Raw genomic sequence first — 21,754 nt, 5'->3', positions numbered from 1 at the left:
AAAAAAAAAAAAAATAAGCACACTCCAAAACAAACAAGGAGCATTTATAATAATAAAAATAATATGGCCTACATTGCTATAAAGAGTTTGATACAATTCAATAGAATTGGATAAAGATCTATGAATCCTCCATATAGATCTAGAAGAACAAGTGAATAGGAATAGATCTAGAATCTAGACCTTGAACGAGAAATCCGCATCCGATTCCGAAGAGAGGGATTCAGTTGGGTCTAGGGGTCTAGATCTAGATCTCTAGATATCTTTGTTCTAAGTAAATAATTCACGCACCTGATAAAATGCGTTTTACCAACATTAATATTACAGCACAACCTATAATATGGTTTGACACAATAGAATTGGAATATGAATCCTCCATTGAGGTCCATAATGATCTATATAGATCTAAATCTCGATCTCGATCTCGATCTAGAGTAGAACAAGTGAGTCGGACTTGAAAGAATCCACATATTCTGAACAATCAGTAAACAAACGAAATTCAAAATGGCCGCTCGAGCAAGAAACTGAAAGTAGATAATTTAAGTCGTCGTACTTTTTCGTATTCGTATTTCTACTCAGGTTCCGACAATTATGTGCGCGTCGGCGGCAAAGTGCCGACAAAGCCGACGGGAGAAAAAGGGGTCGCTGGCACACGGCCAGGCCTCGCACTTCGAACATTGACTAACACAGGTGGGCCTAGCGATAGCATCGGCCGGTTCGCGATTGTCGGATTTCAGACGATTGTCGACAAACATGCAGGTCTAGATATATGTATTCAAACAACCTGAATTCGCATATTATATTTCAAAGAAACATAACAAAGATACACACAAGAACTCACCGAGCTGCTTGCATGACTTTTCAGTCATAGAGTTGACTTTGGTCTTGAAGCTGGACAAATTGCTCTTTATCTCATGGGTGTGGCCATTGAAAGTGTTCAGGAAGTTGGCAAAAGCTGTCTCATTGTGGGCCTCAACCGCTTTCTTCCTGTCAATTTTATCATGTAGTCCGCCAACGTCTGACACGGAGGATTCAGCAGTAGACAGCAGCTGGTTGGAGAAAAGGATATGAATAATAAATGAACTTTCGCATAATTCACTTAGATCTTGATATACTCAAAATGTTTGCAACAATCTATGTTATTTTTATTGATATCTTTGTGGACTACACAAGTTTTCTTGGAGCACCACCATACCTGTTTTTTTAGTGACATTGTAAACAATTGAAATTCTATACAATGGCAAACCATCTACGTGGCCTAATGAGCTTCAGTTAACACAGCCTGCTGAAGATAGTCTGAGATGATAACAAGATGTGACCCATTCATAAGCAAATACTAATACTGCTTCTTGTCACTGTTTCAACACCACCCAGGCCGTAACCCTTTGATTAAATGTCATGAAGCGGCATTTGCAGCTTTTCTTTACCTGCTTAACATAACAGCCTTGTGAAATAATTTATTATCAAGAACAAATTCTCAATCACTGGAACTGCTAGATAAAAAAATATAAATCTGCCTTTATATCTTAGACTTGAAAGAGAAAATTCTCAACATTTAGTAAAAATGAAATTCGAGTCACTTAAGATACAATAATAACGTGGGCAGTATTGCATACAGACGTATCTCAAAGGCCGCCAAAAATGACTACGTCTGCATGCAATGCTGCCCGCGATCTAAGAGTGAGTAGACTCTACCAACCTGCTCAGCTTGGGAGTATAGGCTGTCTTCATTCTTCACATGCTCTTCCACTAAATACTTCTGCTCATCCCGGTCCTGCTTTGTAACTTTCAGCTCTTTATCTGTCTTTTGCAGAGTTTCTGTGGTGACCTCCAAGACCTGAGTCGTAGACACAAGCTTTTCCGTTGTCACAGTCAGTTCCTCCTTAGTGTCCGTGAACAGCTCTGTCAGCTGAGGAATCCACAGTGTAATGTTTAGCAAAATAAAACATCCATTGAAACTATGCAGAAAGCCAATACGGGTAGTGTGGGATACACCGAAGCCGAAAGACAAACTAAATATAATGTATCCCTATATAGAAATTGAAATTTAGTGAATTTTTAGAGGGTTAAAAATAACATTTGGGAGCCTGTTTGAAAAAAATACCAACAACCCATAACACCTATTTTTTTCATCAAGATTATTGCTCAAACTCAAAGTAGAGTAATAACTTGAATGGCTCAAAAGTAAACCTATCAGTGTGAGAGTTGTAAAAACCGAGGGAGGGCAAGATGCAGTGACGTGAAAATCTGCCAATTGTGAACAGAAAGCTAAAATATAGTAATTTACTATCACTATCTCCCATCCAATAAAACGCAAATACCACTCTTGTTCAATAACAAGGTATACAAGGTACGGCGGATCCCGAGTCCACACAAGGCCTGCACCAAAGAGCAGTTTGCAGAGGGCTCTAATCAAAATTCTAAAACCAGTTATCAAGTTGCCTTCAGCACCCCTGAGTGTATCTTTTTAAAAAAATCAATAATTTCACCCACTCCCGAGTCATATTTCGCAACGCTCAGACTTTGCATGAACTTTGGCGACCCCAACAACCGCCGGTATTCACACTCACACAATGCTGTAGCATGTGATGCGAACGAACGCAGGTTCACTGACCGGCCACAATGACGAGCCCGGCAAGCTGAAAATCGGATGACGCTTGTATTTTCTTTTCAAGTGACAAATATTGATTTATTCTCGTGGCGACACAGCGTTCCTAACGCCTGACCCGCATGACACCAATATTGTGTCAGACTATCACCAGCAAATATCTGGGTGGTAACGAAAGCAAATCTTGATTTTCCCCCATCGAGCCCCAGTGTCACATACACTCCCGCCCGCCGTCATAGTTGCCTGTTTGCATGAGATGTAGCTTACTCTCGGACCAGGAAAAGCCGAACGAACATCACAATCACAACCGGCATAAATGAATAACTGATATATCCGATTTGGTTTTCAAATATTCGAGAACTTAATGTATTTTCCTCGGGTCTTTCCTGGGGCAGTTAACAGATTTCCTCACACTCCCAGGTCTGGCAGGTTCCTATACCATTAACCTATTGCCAACAGAATTACTGTAAATATATTCGTAACTTATACAAGACGATACTATGGTGAGTACGGAACCTTTGCCCGGAATTTCGGTAGCCCTACGCTATCGTACCTTTATATGGATGGAGTTGATAATGAAGGGGGAACATGTACGGAACTCTCAGAAAGTACGGCTTTCCATAAAAATACAGAAGATTGGAAGCACTGAGCGGCAGAGAACAGGAAAAGAAATCAAGTACTCCAACTTAATACCAATAGCTTACTTATCAGTGTTTCCCCTCTTCATCCAGCCATGGCCTCCCGGATATCAGGAAAGTAAGAGAAATTATAGTTTACAGCAATTCAGGACAAAATCAACCATATATCTTAAGGAATCAGGATAAAATAAACACTATATGTGTCACGACAGGGTGGGATCAGGCACTCGTCCGTTTTTTGGGCATATAAAGCTATTGGTATAGTTTTAAAGCTCGTTTCTTTGCCATGTTTTTGCCGCAAAAAAATATTCATTTATCTTGTATAGAAGATGAGATATTTGCGATTAAAGATGCTGGGGGTTGCCTGTTATCAAAGGGAGAAAATAGCTGTCAAAGTTTTATCTCCAAAAACTTCAGTGTTCTTGGAAGCTGCAAATTTACATTTTTTGTGCCTTTGATCAATGCCTTTCAATAAAAATCACACAGAAATATGTTTATAAATGAAAAGAAAAGGGGCTGAGCCCAAAATATTTAAAAAATTTAATAAAAATTGCACAATGTGTTAAAAAAAAAGTCAATTTTTTTCTTTGTTTTTATTATTTTGATGAGTGCCTGATTTCACCATGTTGCGACACATGAATTAAAAGGAGCATAACACACTAGGAGCCGTCAGGAAAGCAGTGGGGAAAGTACAAACGGGACCAGCAGTCAAAAAGATGAAGTCAGAACACAGAAAATATTACACAAGAAACATCCATCAGCTTTAAGTGCAGTGGGTGCACACAGCAAGATTAGATGGCATTCATCAAGGAAGAATTAACATCTTTCAAGAGTGACTTACATTTTTTAGCTCGTCTGTCATGTGGGTGATTTTGTCCTCCATTTCCTGGATGGCATCAGTCTGCTGGCTAATTTTGTTCTGCATTGCCCTGAAGTACAGAACACAGAGGTGACAAAATGGATGGATTGTAACAACCCACTTATCTGCAACAAATATATGACTGAGAGCCTTTGGCTTGTAATAGCAATATGGTGGGTAAATATGTGTGCTGCCCGCTCATACCGAAAGCCACTTGTATAAATAATCTAACTTCCAAAATAACATGCTTACGTTGAACTAATAGGCAGACACACTGGTGACCAACAAACAATGGAAATGCAGAATCCTGCATTGCCTTTTGTGAATCATTACAGAAGGCTGACATAAAATCTAGAACAGTACTTATCGTCATTCATTGGAAACAGGACAAATATACCAGACCTGCCACTCTATGAAACCTAAAAATCAGGATCTCAGGGAGAAAAAATCAGGATCTCAGGGAGAAAAAATCAGGATTTGGTGAAAAAAACCAGGATCAACAGCAAATCACCAAGGTGACTGCCAAAGCTGACTTAAAATTTTTCCAGGGGTGTCCATAAATTACTTGGCCTATATGACATCTTTGTGTCTTTGTTTGCGTGCGCGCGCATGCATGGAGTTATAATTATTTTTTGTAAATCCAGAAGCATCACGTCAAGCACTCCTAGTCCAAGTGTCTACACCTCCCCTCCCCCCCACCCCCACCAATCAGTCCCGAAATAGGCCTACATGAACTTAAGTTGACCCCGTCAACGGACGGTCCCCGATACCCAGAACGCACACGGCGATGTCATGTCACGGCAAACCTGGGAAAAACGAATAGATATGTATCTTCACAATACAGAGTTACCCGACGTATACCCTAATTTTCCTTAAATTTCATGCCTGAATGTCGCATGTCACAACCTCAGAACACCACTTCGAAATATTCTTGATTTTAGTAGTTTTAGTCTGGTTTAGCATAAATTTCTTTCATCGCGTTCCCGTGCCGTAGAATCTTCGTATTGATCATTTCTCTAAATCTAGACAATTTTATTTGTAAAAAAGTTTCTTTCTGAAAGTAATTTTCTGTCTAAGATCACAAGTCAATTTACTTGATCAATGCGCAGATTTTCCAACCGTGGCAACAATCCGAAGATTGACAGACGGAATGAGTGAATGATAGAAAGGAGGAAATTGGCACAAAAAGTTCGCCAGATTTTGATCAATCCACAGGTAAAAATGTACTGCCGACAAGCCCGCAATGAATGCACAGGCCTCAGCGGAATAATGGCCGATTGCAGGAAATTCGCAACCTGGCAGGTTTCTATAGCATTAACTTATTGCCAAGAGAATTACTGTAAATACCCGTAACTTATACTAGTACTAGACAATACAAAGGAGAGTACGGATCTTTAGCTACGGAATTTCGTTAGTCTTACACTGTCGCAGTTTTTTATGGAAGGAGTAGATAATGACGGAGGAACAAGTACGGAACTGGCAGAAAGTACGGATTTCCGTAAAAATACGGAAGAGTGGAAGCACTGCCGAATGCGCGATTGAAACAATTTTACTAACGGGTCCGACTAACTGCACGTTCACACAAAACACTCGGATGAGTGACAGCTTTTCTACTTTTAGGATAACGACGGCGGCGGACCAACCAAATGTACCAACAAATCTCTTATCCCTCATAATGCGTTCAGACTAAAGCAACGACAACGGTCGTATGTTAGTCTTGTCAGCGTAGTTACATGTAGTTGTGTAAGGGTTAAAAAGACTGTCGCTCGTCCAAGTGTTTGGTGTGAACGAGCAGTTACCAGACCTCGGACAAGGCTTGTTTTGAAAGTACAACGGAACTACGAGTATTATCGATTATTTGTATGTCCCAAATTGTAACAGTTACCAGGCTATCATCGGAGAATTCTGAGTGCATGCAAAGATCACACACAAGTTGGGGTGAGTCAATTACTAAATGCGGCATCGATATTTCGGGAAATAGTGCTCCGAGTTCCTACTGACAAAAAGTTCAACGGGTGCTTCCCGCGATAAAGGAGAAGGCAGAGTAAGTACTTAGAAAAATCGGGCACAACAGCAGACTGGGACAAAAAATCGGGATACACGCAATCGAAATCGGGAAAATCGGGATGCTTGAGATTTGGGGCAAAAAATCGACTAAACCGGGATGAGTGGCAGGTCTGAATATACACAGAAAAGAAGCCGTTAATCAAACACTTATTTTAAACTAAATAAATGAACTACTAAGAAAAAACCTCGATAAAGATGATATTAAAAAAAAACTAATTCTAATTATAAGGTTTCTCTATACATGTAATTATAAAAACAACACCCCCCCCAATGAACATGTGTAACCTGTCAAAATCATGCATGCTGCTAAAAGAGGAACCCAAAGATCATTCTGTTGTCAAACTTCACTCCGGATGATGTATTTCCAGAACTGACCATTCGTTGTAGATGTTATTGAGCAAAAATTCAGCTGCCATAAACTCTCTGACAACAGAGCAGAAAACTCAAACTTCTCCATTATCAGATCTATCAAGCCTACATAGGTTTGCAGGAGAAATGATATAGAAGGCATTTTGGATAGGGAAATCAAATTGATTAATTGCTAATTAACACATTACACCTTAAGGGTCTGGACGGGAAGTCCATTGTTAGATCCTAAGCAAGGGGAAGGAACCCACTTCCCGTGAATACAAGCGTTAAAAAAACACATTTTAAAAATACTAAACAAATTTCAAAAATCCTGAAAAAAATAAAAGTTGAAAAGAAAAATGAATGAAGTTTCAGAAAAATATAACTTGTATGCGCAAACCGTTGGAAATGTTCTAACTTTAGTTCAATTGGGGTGTCTGACCCGTCACTCTCACTCTGTCTTGCGGTCAGGCCTTAGATCTAAATTCTAGATTTTCTACGTCTGATCAATCTGCATCGCCCCAAACTCTTTGCTATAACGGTGTCATCAAAATCTGAGTCATCCGATTTGTCATATGCTTTTTTCGCTAAAAATCCATCGTTATTTCCTTTTTCAAGCTTAATTGTGTCGCTTTTCAACAAGTCGAGACACCTTTGAAGTGTTGATAACGCTATCGCACTTCCATCGGCTCTAATACTAAAACTACTGGCCTGAAAATTTTCGTTTCAGTATCAAACGAAAGAAGAAACTTTTTGCAAAAACTATGCAAATCAAAATCTCGGCCCCAGAGTCTCATCAAGGCGAGACTTTGTTTTAAAAGACGCTAGGACGGCGCAGGCGATTCCGAGCGAGTTAGGGTGGAAGGTGTAAGGAAATTCGCAGGCGAGCTAGGGTGCTATGTGTTAAACTGTTTGATCCTGCTTTACAGGGGAGCAAAAACTATTTTTTCTTGCGACAGCCAGCTGAAGATACAATTAACCAACAGACCAATATTTGTATGTATGTAATAAGACACATACACATAGTTTTCTTCAGCGACAAAGATCCCATTTTTCTCTCTGGAAGCTTGGAGATCCCTGCGCAGTCGCTCAATCTCCTCATTGTACTCCTGAAATTGAAATCATTGGCAAGGTTAAAACAGCAGCAATCACTAGTGGACAAACTTTATTTTTAAAATGTCTAAATAAATGGTAAAAAATCTTGAAACAATAAAGACATTGCTTAACTAGAACTTCAGACAAATCACCTCTCTCAGACTCAACACCCACACTCCAAAGTAACTTGCAAATGTGTTGTGGCTGAGCACTACTGTTCACACAAATATAAAATCCATTAAAAAAATAATGCACTACATTCTGTTTCTAAAAAATAATTACTCTTTACCCTAAGCAGAGCTTTCTTTGTGAGTTTCTGGTTGATCTCAGGCCTGTTTGTGATGTTCTTCGCCCTGAATGCGTAGTCCAAGGTGCTGAGAGTCTCCTGATAAAAAGAAGCGCAATATGTCATTTCCAAAATTACTCCCGAATAGGTCATACGAGAACATGGAATTTTCAAAGAATTATTTTTACAAAGAGGCACTACAACATGATTTCAATAAAATACTGCAGTAACCTTAACAAAACATTAAATCATCACAGTAAAATCAAAAGGCAGCTGGTTAAATTAAATCAATGTTGAGAGAAGAAAAAGTATTATTTTTCAATGCATTAAAAGGAAAAACAGTGAGAAAGGTGCAACAAGCTACAAGAATCCCAAATATACAAAATTATACCTTACATTATCATCGATATCTACCAGCTCCTTTGCTGATTCCCCCAGGCCTCATTTGTTTTATAAGAAGAACGTCAGTTAATGAAACAGTTTCGGGCTTCATGTACTATGAGTTTTTGCATATATCAGTTTCACAGGATAATGGCATTATCACTCTCCAATGAAGCTTCATGATTCTACTGTCATTGGTGAGAACAAATGTTTGGCCTCCCAGGCTATATTACATGGCAGTAAAAATGTTTTAAATCATTTGCAGAGAGTGACAACACTCTAAAGGGAAAAAAAGCAAGTGCAAAACAAATTCTACTTGTCAAAATTCACTAATTAAGAGCCGAAATCTCACAGTCGAACCCAAACCGTAGACAACAGTGGTCATATTTTGTAACAGCTTAATTATCATTTCACTACAAAAGTTTCTATCTCATACAACAAATTAACAAAACTTTCACCAGCAGAACCAGAAATTGCAACAGAACATACCTCTAGATTCACAGATGCGGGTGAAATCGTTGCAATGATAGATGTTTTGGTGCGTCCTCCCAGTGAGTCTTGGAGAAGGCGGGTCAGTTTGCTCTCCCTAGAATAAAAATCAAAAGTAGCAACAATAGCATTTTGAAAATGTTAACTGTTAAGAATGCAACAAACAAGAAATAAAACAGAGTTAAGTTTTACAACCTTATATCATGCTATCTATCCAACAAACGATGAATGCTTTTCTCTAATCAAATGGAAATTATGTCAGAAAAGAAAATAGGTCATTGGTTTAAAACTTAACTCCATCATTAAACAAGTGGATACATAACCAAATTTTTTAGACAAAAAACATATGAGCATGTTTTTCTGCACTTTGGTTGATTTGCTGGTGAACATTCGTAGAACAATAAAGCTGAGATGACATCCAGACAGATACAGAGTTTGAAAAGGAAGGAATGAAGAAGACTCTAAGGACAAAAAAAAAAAGGAAAAGAAAAGAAAGAAAGCAAAATTTTGAGAAGTAGACAATGTCCTCAACTGATTACTTTACAAAATCATGACAGAATAAGCTGACTGTTGCCAGTGGGTAATTTTTTAAGTGTTTGACAGCTATAGCTGAATTTTGTTAAGTTTTTACTCATAATTGACATATATGATTGTCTTGTAAACAACTCAGTTAGACCCTTGTTTACTCGAACACATAATAACTGGAACCTTTTAAACCTGGTCCCCCGGGAGTCAGGTTTATGTTCCCCGAAAAGAGTATTTTGGCACCCCAACTTACGCCTGGTTCTGCACCACCATGGCCCTAGCTCAGCGTAAGCATGTCGAGCACCCTTCGTGTGATGACAGGGTCCCGTATTCCCACAGCTTAAGTGTGTGTGTGTGTGTGTGTGCATCAGTCTGCTTGAGTTTGTGTGCGTTTGTGGCCTACTTCTAGAAACGCCTACGCTGGTTCGATATCGAGGCGTACATCTCATTCGAAACACGTCAAGTTGATAGCTCTGTATGTTCGTCCAATGAAATTTGAACAAATTGACCCATTAAGACATGAGGAACCCGAAAGGATAACCAGGAAACAAGACTCCCATTTTTCTAAACAAAATCTTTCAAATGAGCTTGATTTTACATGAAAAATAATTACCTGATAAAAATAAACTTATTTGATAGCTTTGAAAACCATTGCGCAGGTAAATAGAAAAATCTGAAAACAAAACATTTGGAAATTGACCTATATTATTTCCTTTCCAACTCCAGATCATTCGTAACTGCTCGTAATGGCTCATCAACTTATGAGAGGAGGTTATTCATGTGTTTGTAACACTTTATAAATAGAAAGCTATAAAAGTCAGAGCGGTATTTTTATCATTGATTAACACACTCCCATGGTATTCATGTTGCTCGCTGGCGGTAATAAGTTGGGTCTTTTCGAAGACTCGCATCTCAACACAGCAGCAGAACAGGACTTAAAATATGTGTAAACATCGCATAATTAATTACATACAGTACACCAGTAATTGAGGGACCCTGAGACTGTAAAACTCAAGAAACAAGAAACAATGTGAATTTATACAAAGGCCAGAAAAATGTTTAAAACAGTTTACCGGTAAGGGACATGTGGAGCATGTTCAACAAGAGCGGTAATGACCCTTCCCAGCGTCAGGAGTGACTGATTGATATTTCCTGTACACAAGAAGAGATAATGAAAAAATAACCAACACATCCCTGTTTAAAGAAATGCACTAACAAAGATCACACCTTCCTGAAATGTGTCCATTTTTATAGGGAACTGTTCCGTGTAAAATGTCAGACAAATGATAAAGCAAAAACTTATAAGTTATTTACATTAAAATATTACACCAGAATGAGATGCTTTGGTCAAGAACAGCAAAACCATAATAATAATAATAATAGATAATAGACAGCATTTACATAGCGCAAATCCCCACTCAACAGCAAGATCTATGCGCTTCGCAATCTATACTATTACCCCAGTAGACCTAAGAGCATTCTGAAACAAACTCAACTTCCTGGGAAGCATACAGTGCAAGCAGCCATTTATAGGCGCTAAAATACATACAAGCAGCACATTCAATCAAATGCAGGGAAATCAGTTTGTACTGCGAAAGCAGGATAGACGATTTATGTAAATTCCAGAGCATTTTATAAAAAAGAAAGAAAGTATAAATACTCTATTCTTCATGTTTTTCTTTCTTCCAAATGCTTTTTTCTTTTAACACTTGATGAACAGTGAGGAAAATTAATGCAAAGAAAATTTTGGAATATCAATCTCTCTGATGTGCGCAAAACTATGCAAGCCATTTGTTTCAATATCTTGTAGTACTCTAGCAGGAGACTTATGAAACTTCCTCAGCTCCCAACCCCTTTTTTTTTTCCAAGAGCAACTTTTCTTATATCTGATCTAGCTAAGAAAAATACCAGCTTCGCGAGCTCGCTTCTCCACTGCTCCAGATCGGCCAATGTTCTCAGAGCCAGCAAGATCCACCTGTACAAAATAGGGAGTGTCATGTTAGCAAAGTCATGGACTCATGTCAAACACAAAGGTTAAAATAGGTTTTTAAAAAAAAACCCTGGGTTTTTTTTTTGGGGGGGGGGGGTTGTTTTCTTTTACCACGGTGAATCACAAATGGGACAAATTTCACCTTTCTGCTTTTGAGCTGTTGGGTAGCGAGCTATGGTGGAATTTGCTTCCTTCTTGAACTTATTAACATGGAATCCCCAAGAATACAGATTTTTGTCTACATGAAACTGAGAACTTCCTTCACAGATACATTCAAACATACCATGTAGTTAAGGTAAGCTTACACATTTTAGTGCGTACTTTTCTGAGGTCTCTGAAATAAGTAAATAAGTATGTCAGTTTTCATAAAATAAGAAAGACAATTTTGTCCTATAAAATCCCTATTAACTTTTTGTTTTCAGACCAGTCAAGTCTGTTGTCACTGAAAACCCCCCAAAATAAACAATTTCAATTTATTTAAAACACTCCAACATAGTAGTGTTTTAACAAGACCCCAGTATAAACACAACCCATAAAATACACATACCAAATACAGTTTCCCAGTCTTGAGAAGCTCCTCCCCATCCATGGTATTCTCTTTTATATGAATTGTTACAGAGAAGACAGAATGGGAGCGACTGTGAAAGAGATAAACAAACCAACAACCAAAATTAGAACCTTTCAGGGTTTCCAAAAGCTTGAAATACATGAGCTAAATCCACAAAATGATACAAATTTGGGTCATAAAGAAAAAGAAAACACAGGCAATAAAGTTGGCAGACATTTACCTATAAGTGGTATGGCTGTCAAATTATTCAACCTTCTTATAGTTGACAATTTTACCATTTAAGTGTCCATTTTAGACCAAACCCACAAAAACTGATACACACATGAAAATGAAATTGGCAATTTTAGACATTAGTCCATTGTGATGAGAGTGTTTAATTAATCCAAAATCATTCAAAAAATAAAACAACAACATCAGACTCCCATCCTCTTTTATATGTTCCTTTCCACACACAAACATTTCCAAAACTGTATTGCTCTAAACCAAAACAAAATTTGTATTCTTTGCTTTCCATGAAGCAAAATCAGTTTGAAAATATAACTTATTAAACAACAAATTCGTAAAATCTTATTTAAAACCAGTGCATTTCTGATGTCTCTAATCCAGGTGGTGACCTTAGGTTTGCAGTGCACTGAACGAAAAATGTACGTTTCAAGCTCAGGCAAAAAAAAAAGTCCATAAGTTCGTCATCATAACAAGATTTTCTCAAGTGCCTGTACCTGGAAACAGCATTCATCAGAGTGGCAGCTGTTTGTCTCTTTGCAGTTCCCCGCTGCAAAATCTCATACACCTCATCTTTGCTGCGGACAACCATTTCTTCAAGACCAGATATAATGACTGAACCCTGCAAAATTTCAACATAATATCATGATTGTGAAACAAAACCTTGCAAGACAAAACAGGCCAATTTGGGTAACTCTGAACATTAAAAAAAAAGTTTTCTCCAATCAACTGGAATCAAATCTAAATGGATTGAAAAGTTGTGTGTGTGTGTGTGTGTGTGTGTGTGTGTGTGTGTGGGGGGGGGGGGGGGGGGGGGGGGATAAACCCTACAACCTAGTTCGGTGAGTTGCATTTTCTAACTATTTCAGCAGCACACTATAAAATCCAGAAGATTGAATTTTCTTTAAAAAGTTACTGAAAATCATTTTGAAGAGTAACCATCAAGAGGGATATAAAAAGACCAAAGGTATTTAAAATCTGCAAAAGTCAGCTGCCTGAAAATAGTTGCCAATGCTAGGCAAAGTACCTTCTTCGTGTTGTCTTCATAGATGCGAAGCCTCAAGGGGTCAATGGTGGAGCCAAGAAGGTCAAACAGCTCTTCATTGTACAGCTCAAGGAAAGAGACTCGGACAGAAAATTCAACCTCTGTCTGTGGGAGAGTCAAAGCAAAACAGATAACCCAAAAAAAAATAAATAATAAAATAAAAAATATTCATGACAATGCCTTTTATGAATGACAATGAGAAGGTGGATATATGAAAATGTCTCAGTGTATCTAAATATCAGGATGTTTCATTTTGTCGGCCTTCTGTTAAATCCGACTAACCCCAGCGGAGTAAATTTTACAGTAGAAGGAAAAAATTGTTTTATTTCAAAACAAAAGTGTCTAACGATAAATCAATGCTTTAAACACCTATAAAAACACTTTATCGAAAAGCTGAGGACCTTTTTTCTTTACAAATTCTCTTTTAATGAAACGGCGTGGGTTGGACGGTTATGTTGCTAAAAATTTTCAAGATAAAACCGATCAACCCTCAATTTTGTGGGTTGGCCGGTTTTATCAGGACGCCACTGCTGGCCTTGAGTGCAGCCAAGCCGCACTTGCAGGTGACGTTTTTGATCTGTGGTCTCAATCGTATTGATCTTTTGTGTTACATGTATAATCATCATCAGAAGAAGAAAAAGAAGAAGATTTAGAAGAAGGAGGAAGGAAAGAAGAAAAAGAGGGAGATGTGGATGAGGAGGAGGAGGATAAGGAGAAATAGGAAAAGGAGGAGGAGGAGTAAGAAGAAAAAGAAAGAAGAGAAGGAGGACAATTTTATTGCTTCCAGCATACTATCAGCTGTTGCCATTTCAGTGCTATGGAGTCAATTCGGACAAAAACAGCAGTTACAAAGTTGAAAGTTTACTATAAGTAGAAGAAGCCGAACACAGCAATGGGTCTATTAACTACATTTGAAGTAGAAGGAAGTTTGAAGGGTAATGGAGAGCAGCTAGAGCAACAACAACAACAATAGTAGTAGCAGCATCAGCAGGCTTTAGAATTTATGACAGTGTCTGACACGATACTACTGGCACTGGGTGGCCATTCAAAGGCCTGGAAAAAAGTAATACTAAGATAGAAATGAAAGCAGAAAGCATAATTCAGTGACTTTCCCGTACACAGACAAAGAAGAACATGTGGACAGAAAAATAGTTTCATATAAAACAAAATCCATAAAGATGCATTTCAAATACCGGCATTGTCATGAGATAAACAGCTCTGTGGGAACAGTGGGGAGTTTTAGTCATTAATAACAATATCAGAAGTATTAAAACAAAGAAAAAAGAGGAAACAACCAGATCTATATAACTCCCCAATAAAACCAACAAGAAATATTACACGGTTACGTGAGCGAATTCTGAACTATTACAGGAGTGAATCTGATGTCAAATGAAGTCCGGCAGTCGTAATTATCGGGCTAAAATCCGATGGGGGCCAGATTATACGGTTTTATTTCTAATGTTTTAAAGACATTTCTAGACAAAATTCTGATCTGTCTTTGAGTGAGCATATGAAATGGACAATTTACTATCGATAGGGCCAATAAAATTACTTTTGATATTTTGCGGGTTAGTCAGTTTTATCACAAGGCCGACGATTTGAGTGTGCCGGTCATTAATTTCCCATTAAGCTTTTCTCTATGCGGTCAGAGGTGCCAGAGCAATGACATTCTTACAGAAAAGTCACAATGGGAAAACAGGGAAAAAAAGAAAAAAAGCCATTCCACTTCTCACTAAGAGTTACAAACAGATGAAATCACAAAAATTAATGCCTGACCAGCAGATGTGTATTTGTGATCAGAGCCATCAAACGAAAATGACTAATTACCTGTCGCTGCAGTTCTTCAAATATCTGGTGGAGAGCTCTAGGAATGATACCAGTCATCGGGTCTTCATCCCAGCCCATTGACGCATTCTCACTCCTTTCTCCTTCCATGGTGAAAGTCTTACCAGTTCCAGTTTGTCCATATCTGGTTTTTTTAAAAAGAAAGACATTTTAAAAACTTACACATCCCAGCATGAGTTACAACTAAAGCAAAGAAATAATTTGCACTTCAATAAAAATACTGTTAGGGAGGCAGGTTATCCGAGTACATAAAAATCTGTATGAACAAAAAACAAAACATGCACGTCACTGTGTATTTTGCAGTGGCAGTAGAACATTCAAATTTAAAGGTAAAAAACAACATAAAATAGAAAATAAAATGAGAAAAACTTACGCAAATATGGTGCAGTTATAGCCTGAGAGCACCTCTTCCACCACTGGTTTAACAACAGCTTTGTAAACATCAATTTGCTGTGAGTCTGGTGCAAAGACATGATCAAAGTTGTAGGTCTTGGTAAATGGGTGAATACCAGACCTTTCTTTCACAGTGACTTCACGCTTTGCACGATCACAGTTCAGGACAGAGCAGCTTCCTTGTTTCTTTTCAATGCCATTCAGAGGTCTGGTAAAGGAAAATTTATGAGAAAGGGTCAGTCTTTACAATTTTTGAATTCATGAATTTGTGTGCCATGGCATGATGGCCCAATCTGAAACAGGAATCTATTTATAAATTACTGGGTTTTCACACCTAAAACAAGGATGGTATATTTTTACCTTAGACTCACACGCAGTTGCACTGTTTTGAGAGCTAAACTGCCATAAATTCTAGCAGCAGAACACACGTACAGTTCAGTACGGCCAACACAACCCTTGCAAATCAGCTGTTTTCAAGTAAATATCAATCCTAATTGATAAAACATCAAATCATGGAGAAATGTAAGGGGGCATGCCCACCCCCTGAAATCAATGCTGTTAAAAACAAGTCAAATATTACTACGCCATTAACCCTGCTTTAATATAGTTCTGTTTTCAAACATCAAGAACCATTGATTTGCAGCAAAAATGAAGGCCATATATATATATTCGTGTTCAGCACGCAAAATACTACTAGAAAAAAAGTATCGAGTACATGAGACGGGTCGATGAGTAAAAAAAAACCTTGGATGTATTTTGATCAATGTAATTCTTTTCAAGTAGAATCACATTATAATTGTCTGAATAAAACTTAAAAATATGGATTCAACATTCAACAACATTAAAACACTGCTAAAAGAAAACAACAACAATAATTAATCTTAAACTTATATTATCCTTTTATCTTCGGCCACATGATACAATGTCAAATAGCCCTAAAACCAACATTTTTCAGGAGAGAGAAAAAACTGTTTCATTCTTTAAAAATTACATGTACACTTTGAAACTGATAATGAACAACGGGAAAGGCATTATATTGATTGGTTGAGACTAATCGTTTTGTGAAAAGGTGTTTTTGTAATGAGATAATAGGCACATTGTTCGATCCTTTTTTTACTCTGACACAATGTACTAAGCTCTCGCGCACTGCAGTTTATTACGTCAAAAGCATGGTTTACTAGAAGACAAGTCATCATACAACCTTTTCACAGCTTATTATTGATAGTCTGTAGACTTTTTCTAGTAGAAACTATTTTACCAGCTTATTACAGACATCATCAAACTGCACTTTTGACAATTGTTAGTACATTCCTACACATGATAACAAGTATTAAAATGACGACATATTCTTGTGATTGCTTCACAGTATTACTGAAAATATAGTTATTGTTAATTGTGTACGTTGTAATACTTCGAAAAATATGTGTCACATTTATTCATCACCTACATGCTGACACACACACACTCTCCTGCACACAGTTAAATTTTATATATTTCAAAATACTTTAACAAAGCAGTGCTCCAAAGTGTCATAAAAAGCACTGGCCATGTTGATATTTTGTACTTGAGATCATATGTTTTCTTTGTAAGTGGAGTGCAGGGGCAGTGGTGCTTGATGGCTTGTGGTTGCAGGGTTTGGGCATGTCTTGCCAGTCGTCACAGAAAACGAGCTTGTACTGAATGTCTCCTTGTGACTTGTGAGCAACAGCGGAACGCTCGTGTGTCAACCACTTTTGCGACCCTCGACTTTTCTTCCTGGTTGAAAGGTCAAGTATTTTTGCAATGATGAATATTTTCTGAAGAAAACATCTCAGTATTTGACTTCATATGGCAGAAGGCTTTGAAATGCCAGTTTGAAGACATTAACAAAGTCAGAAGGTACGTCTTATAAGAGCGTTTTTGAGGGATCGTTCAATGACGCCAGGAACACTACTAGACCAAACTCCATTTGAGTGTGCCTCTTTCTGAGATTATACTTCTGTTCAGTTGTGTTATTGAACTCACTAACTAGAGATGAGATGACACTGGCGATTGAGGCATTTTTATTTTGGTAAAGGCATCCACCACTGTACAGTAGCCTATATTCTGCCATAGGATTTAGCAACAAGGGATTGTAGTCTACGATGCAAGATGAAAATTCAACAGAAGTTAGTCCATCTTCAACCTCATGCCAAACATAACATTTCACGTCCTGGGATGCCATATTGTAGACGGTAAAGTTATGCATGACAAGCTTTGTTCTATAGTACAGAGCGGATGCCTTGAGCATGGGACACAAGACACATTGAAGACCTATGCAGACACGTTCACTCTGTCTGACGTTTCCTTTGCTGAGGTCTCCACTGCTATCTTTTAATTTCTTTCTCTAGCCATCCTCCTTACTTTCTTTGTGAACTACCTGGTAAGATTGAAGAATACCGGACCAGCGGACAGGCTGGCACTACTCTTGCCTATGTCTCAACCTCAGGAATTCATGATTTCCCCCCAGTTTTTAATATCTTTCTATGGAGAATCTCGCATTAACAATTTGTCAGGGGGGAGGCCTCCCTGAACCCCCCCCCTTTCCTCCATTCTCACGAAATTATACGAGTGGTCCAGTATTCTTCAATCTTCCCAACTACCTACGCACCTTTTGTTATGTTGCCTGTTTGGTACCCGGCGCAAATGAAAATGTCTTTTTCTTGCTGGAAAAACATAAACTTGTTTTGGTTGAACTCTTTCCTGAATGGCTGCGGTTATTGGTACAATAGTGCATACAACTCTAACTAGTTATTAGTACAATTGTACTTATAACCAGACAGAGTAATTCGTACAATTATTCGAATTTTGGAAGTTGTTGGTAAAAATAAGCCTACATCACTAGATCTAGTCATCCAGTTGGTTCTCCCCTGGGTTGAGCATCAATGTAATAACTTTAGCCAGGCCTAAATTGGTAGGCCTAAAAGGAAAAGTAGGCTACATCATTAAAATATATGTAGATCTATAATTATGACTAGATCTATACACTAATATAGTTTCTTTGTTTTTACATAAAACCATGAGTGGAAATCTTTGAAGTAAAAACATGCAATTATGGGGAAAAAATGTTGGTCAGTCGGGGGAGGAGAGAGAAGAAGAAAAAAACAAATAAAAAAAACAACTTCCGGGACCGGGATTCGAACCCACACTCAAAATATAATCTTCTTCTAACGCAGACACACGACTGTCATTTCGGCCATCAGAACTATCAACAGAAGGAGGTAGATTAAGCTTAAATATTTTTACAGCACGATTTCAACGTAACACACATTTCTAGATCTATCTATCTAGAGTCTAAATCTAGACTTAGATCTAGATCTAGTTGTTTTTTTTTACATGAGGCATGAGGCGGCTGGCATCAGATCGGCAGATGAGGTCTGACGAAAAATTTAAATTTTTCAGCTGGTGGGATATTGGAAACACTGATCTAGAATCTCTAGGTCTAGATCAAGGAGATTAATTTTTAAAAGTAATGGAGGATGCTCTGTGGGCGGCACCGCACGCCTGATTGGAGCCCTCTCTCGCGGTGGAACTGTGGTCTACCTGCGCTGAGCGAATGCCCGACTTGCGCACTGAAATCTATATAAGAAAGAAGGTTTTATTCCGAGGTCCTTGAGATTAGGCAAGTCAATTAGTGTAAAAATGCCTTGCATCTGTGTTGCATTTAAGTGTAAGAACCGATATGATGCTGCAGTGGACCGAAGTTTTCACAGTTAAGTTGTTTTCCTTTAAAAAAATTTGAATGAAAGTGTTTTTATGCCCCCAGCAACACAATTTAGATCATTAACATTCATAAGAGGCTGGCTCCGGCGCTACCTGCCAAGGCCAACCCAGGCTGAAAGGGCAAGGGATACAACACCCCAGCAGAAAGACCGAGATACTCAATTTTTTAAAAGTATTCTTATTCTTATATATATATAACTCTCTTTTATTTAAACGAAGTGTATACAGACCCGGTAACCGGGAACAAAGTCACGAAGTATACAGACCCGGTAGGGGAACTCTTTTGTGATTTCGGGAAGTTTCAGACCTCAGACCCGGTAGAAATCTTTTGTGTGTGTGTGTGTGTGTGTGTGAGAGAGAGAGAGAGAGAGAGAGAGAGAGAGAGAGAGGGAGAGGGGGTGCTAGCAAAATGTATATGACATGCCCCAGTTGGCAGGAGGGAACGAGAGAAAGATAGAGTGGGAAATAGGTGGGGACAAAGAAATACAGAGACAAACAAAGAAAAAGAGAAGGCGAGCGATACACAGAGGAGAGAGAGAGAGAGAGAGAGAAAAAACCATCGTTCATCGAAACGACATCTGCAATCTTCATTTAGATCTAGGTTAGCCGCAAAACTAGATGAAAGATTTATGTCTGTCCGCCTAGATCTAGACCTAGACCATAGATCTAGAAGAACCTAGGTCTACCCTGAGCCAAGAGGGCGCTGAAACTCTCCGAAATCACAAAAGAGTTCCCCTACCGAGTCTGTATACTTTGTGACTTTGTTCCCGGTTACCGGGTCTGTATACACTCCCTTTATTTAATTTTCCCCATTCTCCTTCGTCCCTTCCCAAGGCCCGCCCCTCCTCTTTCATCCCTGCCCCATCCCCTCTTCCTTGCGTGCATTCCCCCACCCCGCCCACCCCCACAACGTGGCCCAGCCCGATAAGATTCTATAAAAAGAAACGCCACAGTTCGAGATTTAGCCCACACTCGGCGGCCATATTTGATCACCACCGCGGCGTACTGCTCGTGGCGCCGCGAAGAGAGAGATGAGGCTCCATTAGTTCTAAACTCCTTGGTTTAGATCTAGATCTTTAGATCTACTAAGACAGAACATGTAGGTAGTAGTAGTAGTAGGCCTGTGGGCATACAGGCCTACTATGGTACGGATACCTGCAGCACTTCGTACAATTGTGCGTACAATGTTGTACGGATAACTAGACAGAGTTGTTCGCACAATTGTATGGTACAATATTGTTCGGATAACTAGACAGAGTCAGAGTTGTTCGCACAATTATACGGATAACCACTCCGTTCCTGAATAGTTCTTATAGAGTGTAGTTCTTTTACTCTCTACACTACACCCCTTGAAGCAGTGCATTTGTGAGCGGGAGTGAAAGTAAAAATTTACCCCAGAAGTAATCGTTGGTAAGGTCAAAACGAGTAGACTTCTACCTCTAAACGGGACTGCAATTGTACAGGAGTGCCCAGTTTTGGCTAGATCTACACAGAAGTCGGGACCACCATATCCAAGGCCAAGGAGTGCCGGTAATTCTTGATATCTAACTAGATTTAGATCTAGATATCTAGGCATAGACTCTAGATCTAGAATATAGATCTAGATAATCTAGAGTAGACTAGAGTTCTGGTTACACCGTAAAATCCCCCAACGACAGTTTTATAGTTAGACTAGATATAGATATCTAGATCTAGTTATAATATTTAATTATAATTAGAATCTATATAGGTTTCTAGATCTAGCCTAAATTGTTATTCTAGTTCTAGCCTGCTGCCAAAGCCAAAGCCCAGCCAGATAAATCCTCAGCCTGACACTGACTCTGACGACAAGAAGATGTGATTTAATGAGAACATCATTTTTTTCCCGTCCTACCTGCACCTGACTGCAACATGAATATTTTGGTTCTTCTCCTTCACTTCTCCCTTTGCCTTTGAAGACATCGCGCTTTCTTGTAAAATATTATAATATACCTTAGCTTTAAAAACAAATTTTTGACATAAACGCACGATTGTTTACATCCAATAAGTCTCAGGTTTGAAAATCAAGCACTGCACAGTCAAGTTTTGTCTCAACCAATCAGCGAGCGAGAGCGAAAGACATTAACCGGAAGTCCAGCTCATTAGGCGTGGCTCCGTAGTTTGTTTTAAGCTCCTTGGGCTACAGTTTCAACGCTTTTTTTACTTCCAAGTTTCCAACGACACTGTTTCAGATCATTTTGAACTGTTCGCCTTGATCTAGCAAGTTCCATCTCTCATTTCTTCACCCAGTCTTGTACTTTCGTCTTCTTTCATTATGATCTGCCGACGTTTTTCTTATTGTTGTATAAACAAATTTTCCCCTTGTTTTTCAAAGCATTAAAGTTAGGCTAGGTTATTCTTGGCGACTAGATCTAGTGTGAATCATACTTTATTTTGATTAAGTGTGAACATAATAATAATACGTTCGTTATAGATAGTTATAGCACACATGTAGAGCACACAAATACAAGTTGATGGTACATACTGAAATAATTACATATTTTAGAAATGTGATATGGCCTACCCTTTTCCCCTTGAGTTCAGCCCTGCCATATTAATTTTATTTAATATTAAATATTGTTTTCGTTTAAGGGTTAATTTCTCTTTTCCAATTCTCCACGATTATCTCTCTCCCTCTC

General features: G+C 38.6%; 1 protein-coding gene across 2 annotated transcripts in view; it reads right to left on the bottom strand.

Moving 5' to 3' along the window:
* The window catches only part of LOC101861271 (kinesin-like protein KIF11-B), a 39,179-nt gene extending 18,021 nt beyond the window's left edge, over window positions 1-21,158 (bottom strand). For both annotated transcript variants that reach the window (XM_005094246.3, XM_005094247.3), the window contains exons 1-14: window positions 20,971-21,158; window positions 15,337-15,564; window positions 14,946-15,087; window positions 13,101-13,223; window positions 12,571-12,695; window positions 11,831-11,921; window positions 11,202-11,268; window positions 10,367-10,445; window positions 8,769-8,865; window positions 7,902-7,997; window positions 7,538-7,626; window positions 4,085-4,172; window positions 1,697-1,906; window positions 839-1,046 (exon numbers count right to left, since the gene is read on the bottom strand). In XM_005094246.3, coding sequence (XP_005094303.1) covers window positions 839-1,046; window positions 1,697-1,906; window positions 4,085-4,172; window positions 7,538-7,626; window positions 7,902-7,997; window positions 8,769-8,865; window positions 10,367-10,445; window positions 11,202-11,268; window positions 11,831-11,921; window positions 12,571-12,695; window positions 13,101-13,223; window positions 14,946-15,087; window positions 15,337-15,564; window positions 20,971-21,038 — 1,711 coding nt within the window. In that variant the 5' untranslated portion in view covers window positions 21,039-21,158. The remainder of the gene's footprint in view (window positions 1-838; window positions 1,047-1,696; window positions 1,907-4,084; window positions 4,173-7,537; window positions 7,627-7,901; window positions 7,998-8,768; window positions 8,866-10,366; window positions 10,446-11,201; window positions 11,269-11,830; window positions 11,922-12,570; window positions 12,696-13,100; window positions 13,224-14,945; window positions 15,088-15,336; window positions 15,565-20,970) is intronic.
* Between the last annotated feature and the right edge of the window lie 596 nt (window positions 21,159-21,754).

Source organism: Aplysia californica, unplaced genomic scaffold (assembly GCF_000002075.1).
Source record: "Aplysia californica isolate F4 #8 unplaced genomic scaffold, AplCal3.0 scaffold00078, whole genome shotgun sequence".
Lineage (NCBI taxonomy): Eukaryota > Metazoa > Mollusca > Gastropoda > Aplysiida > Aplysiidae > Aplysia > Aplysia californica.
This window is presented reverse-complemented; position numbering and strand designations above follow the sequence as displayed.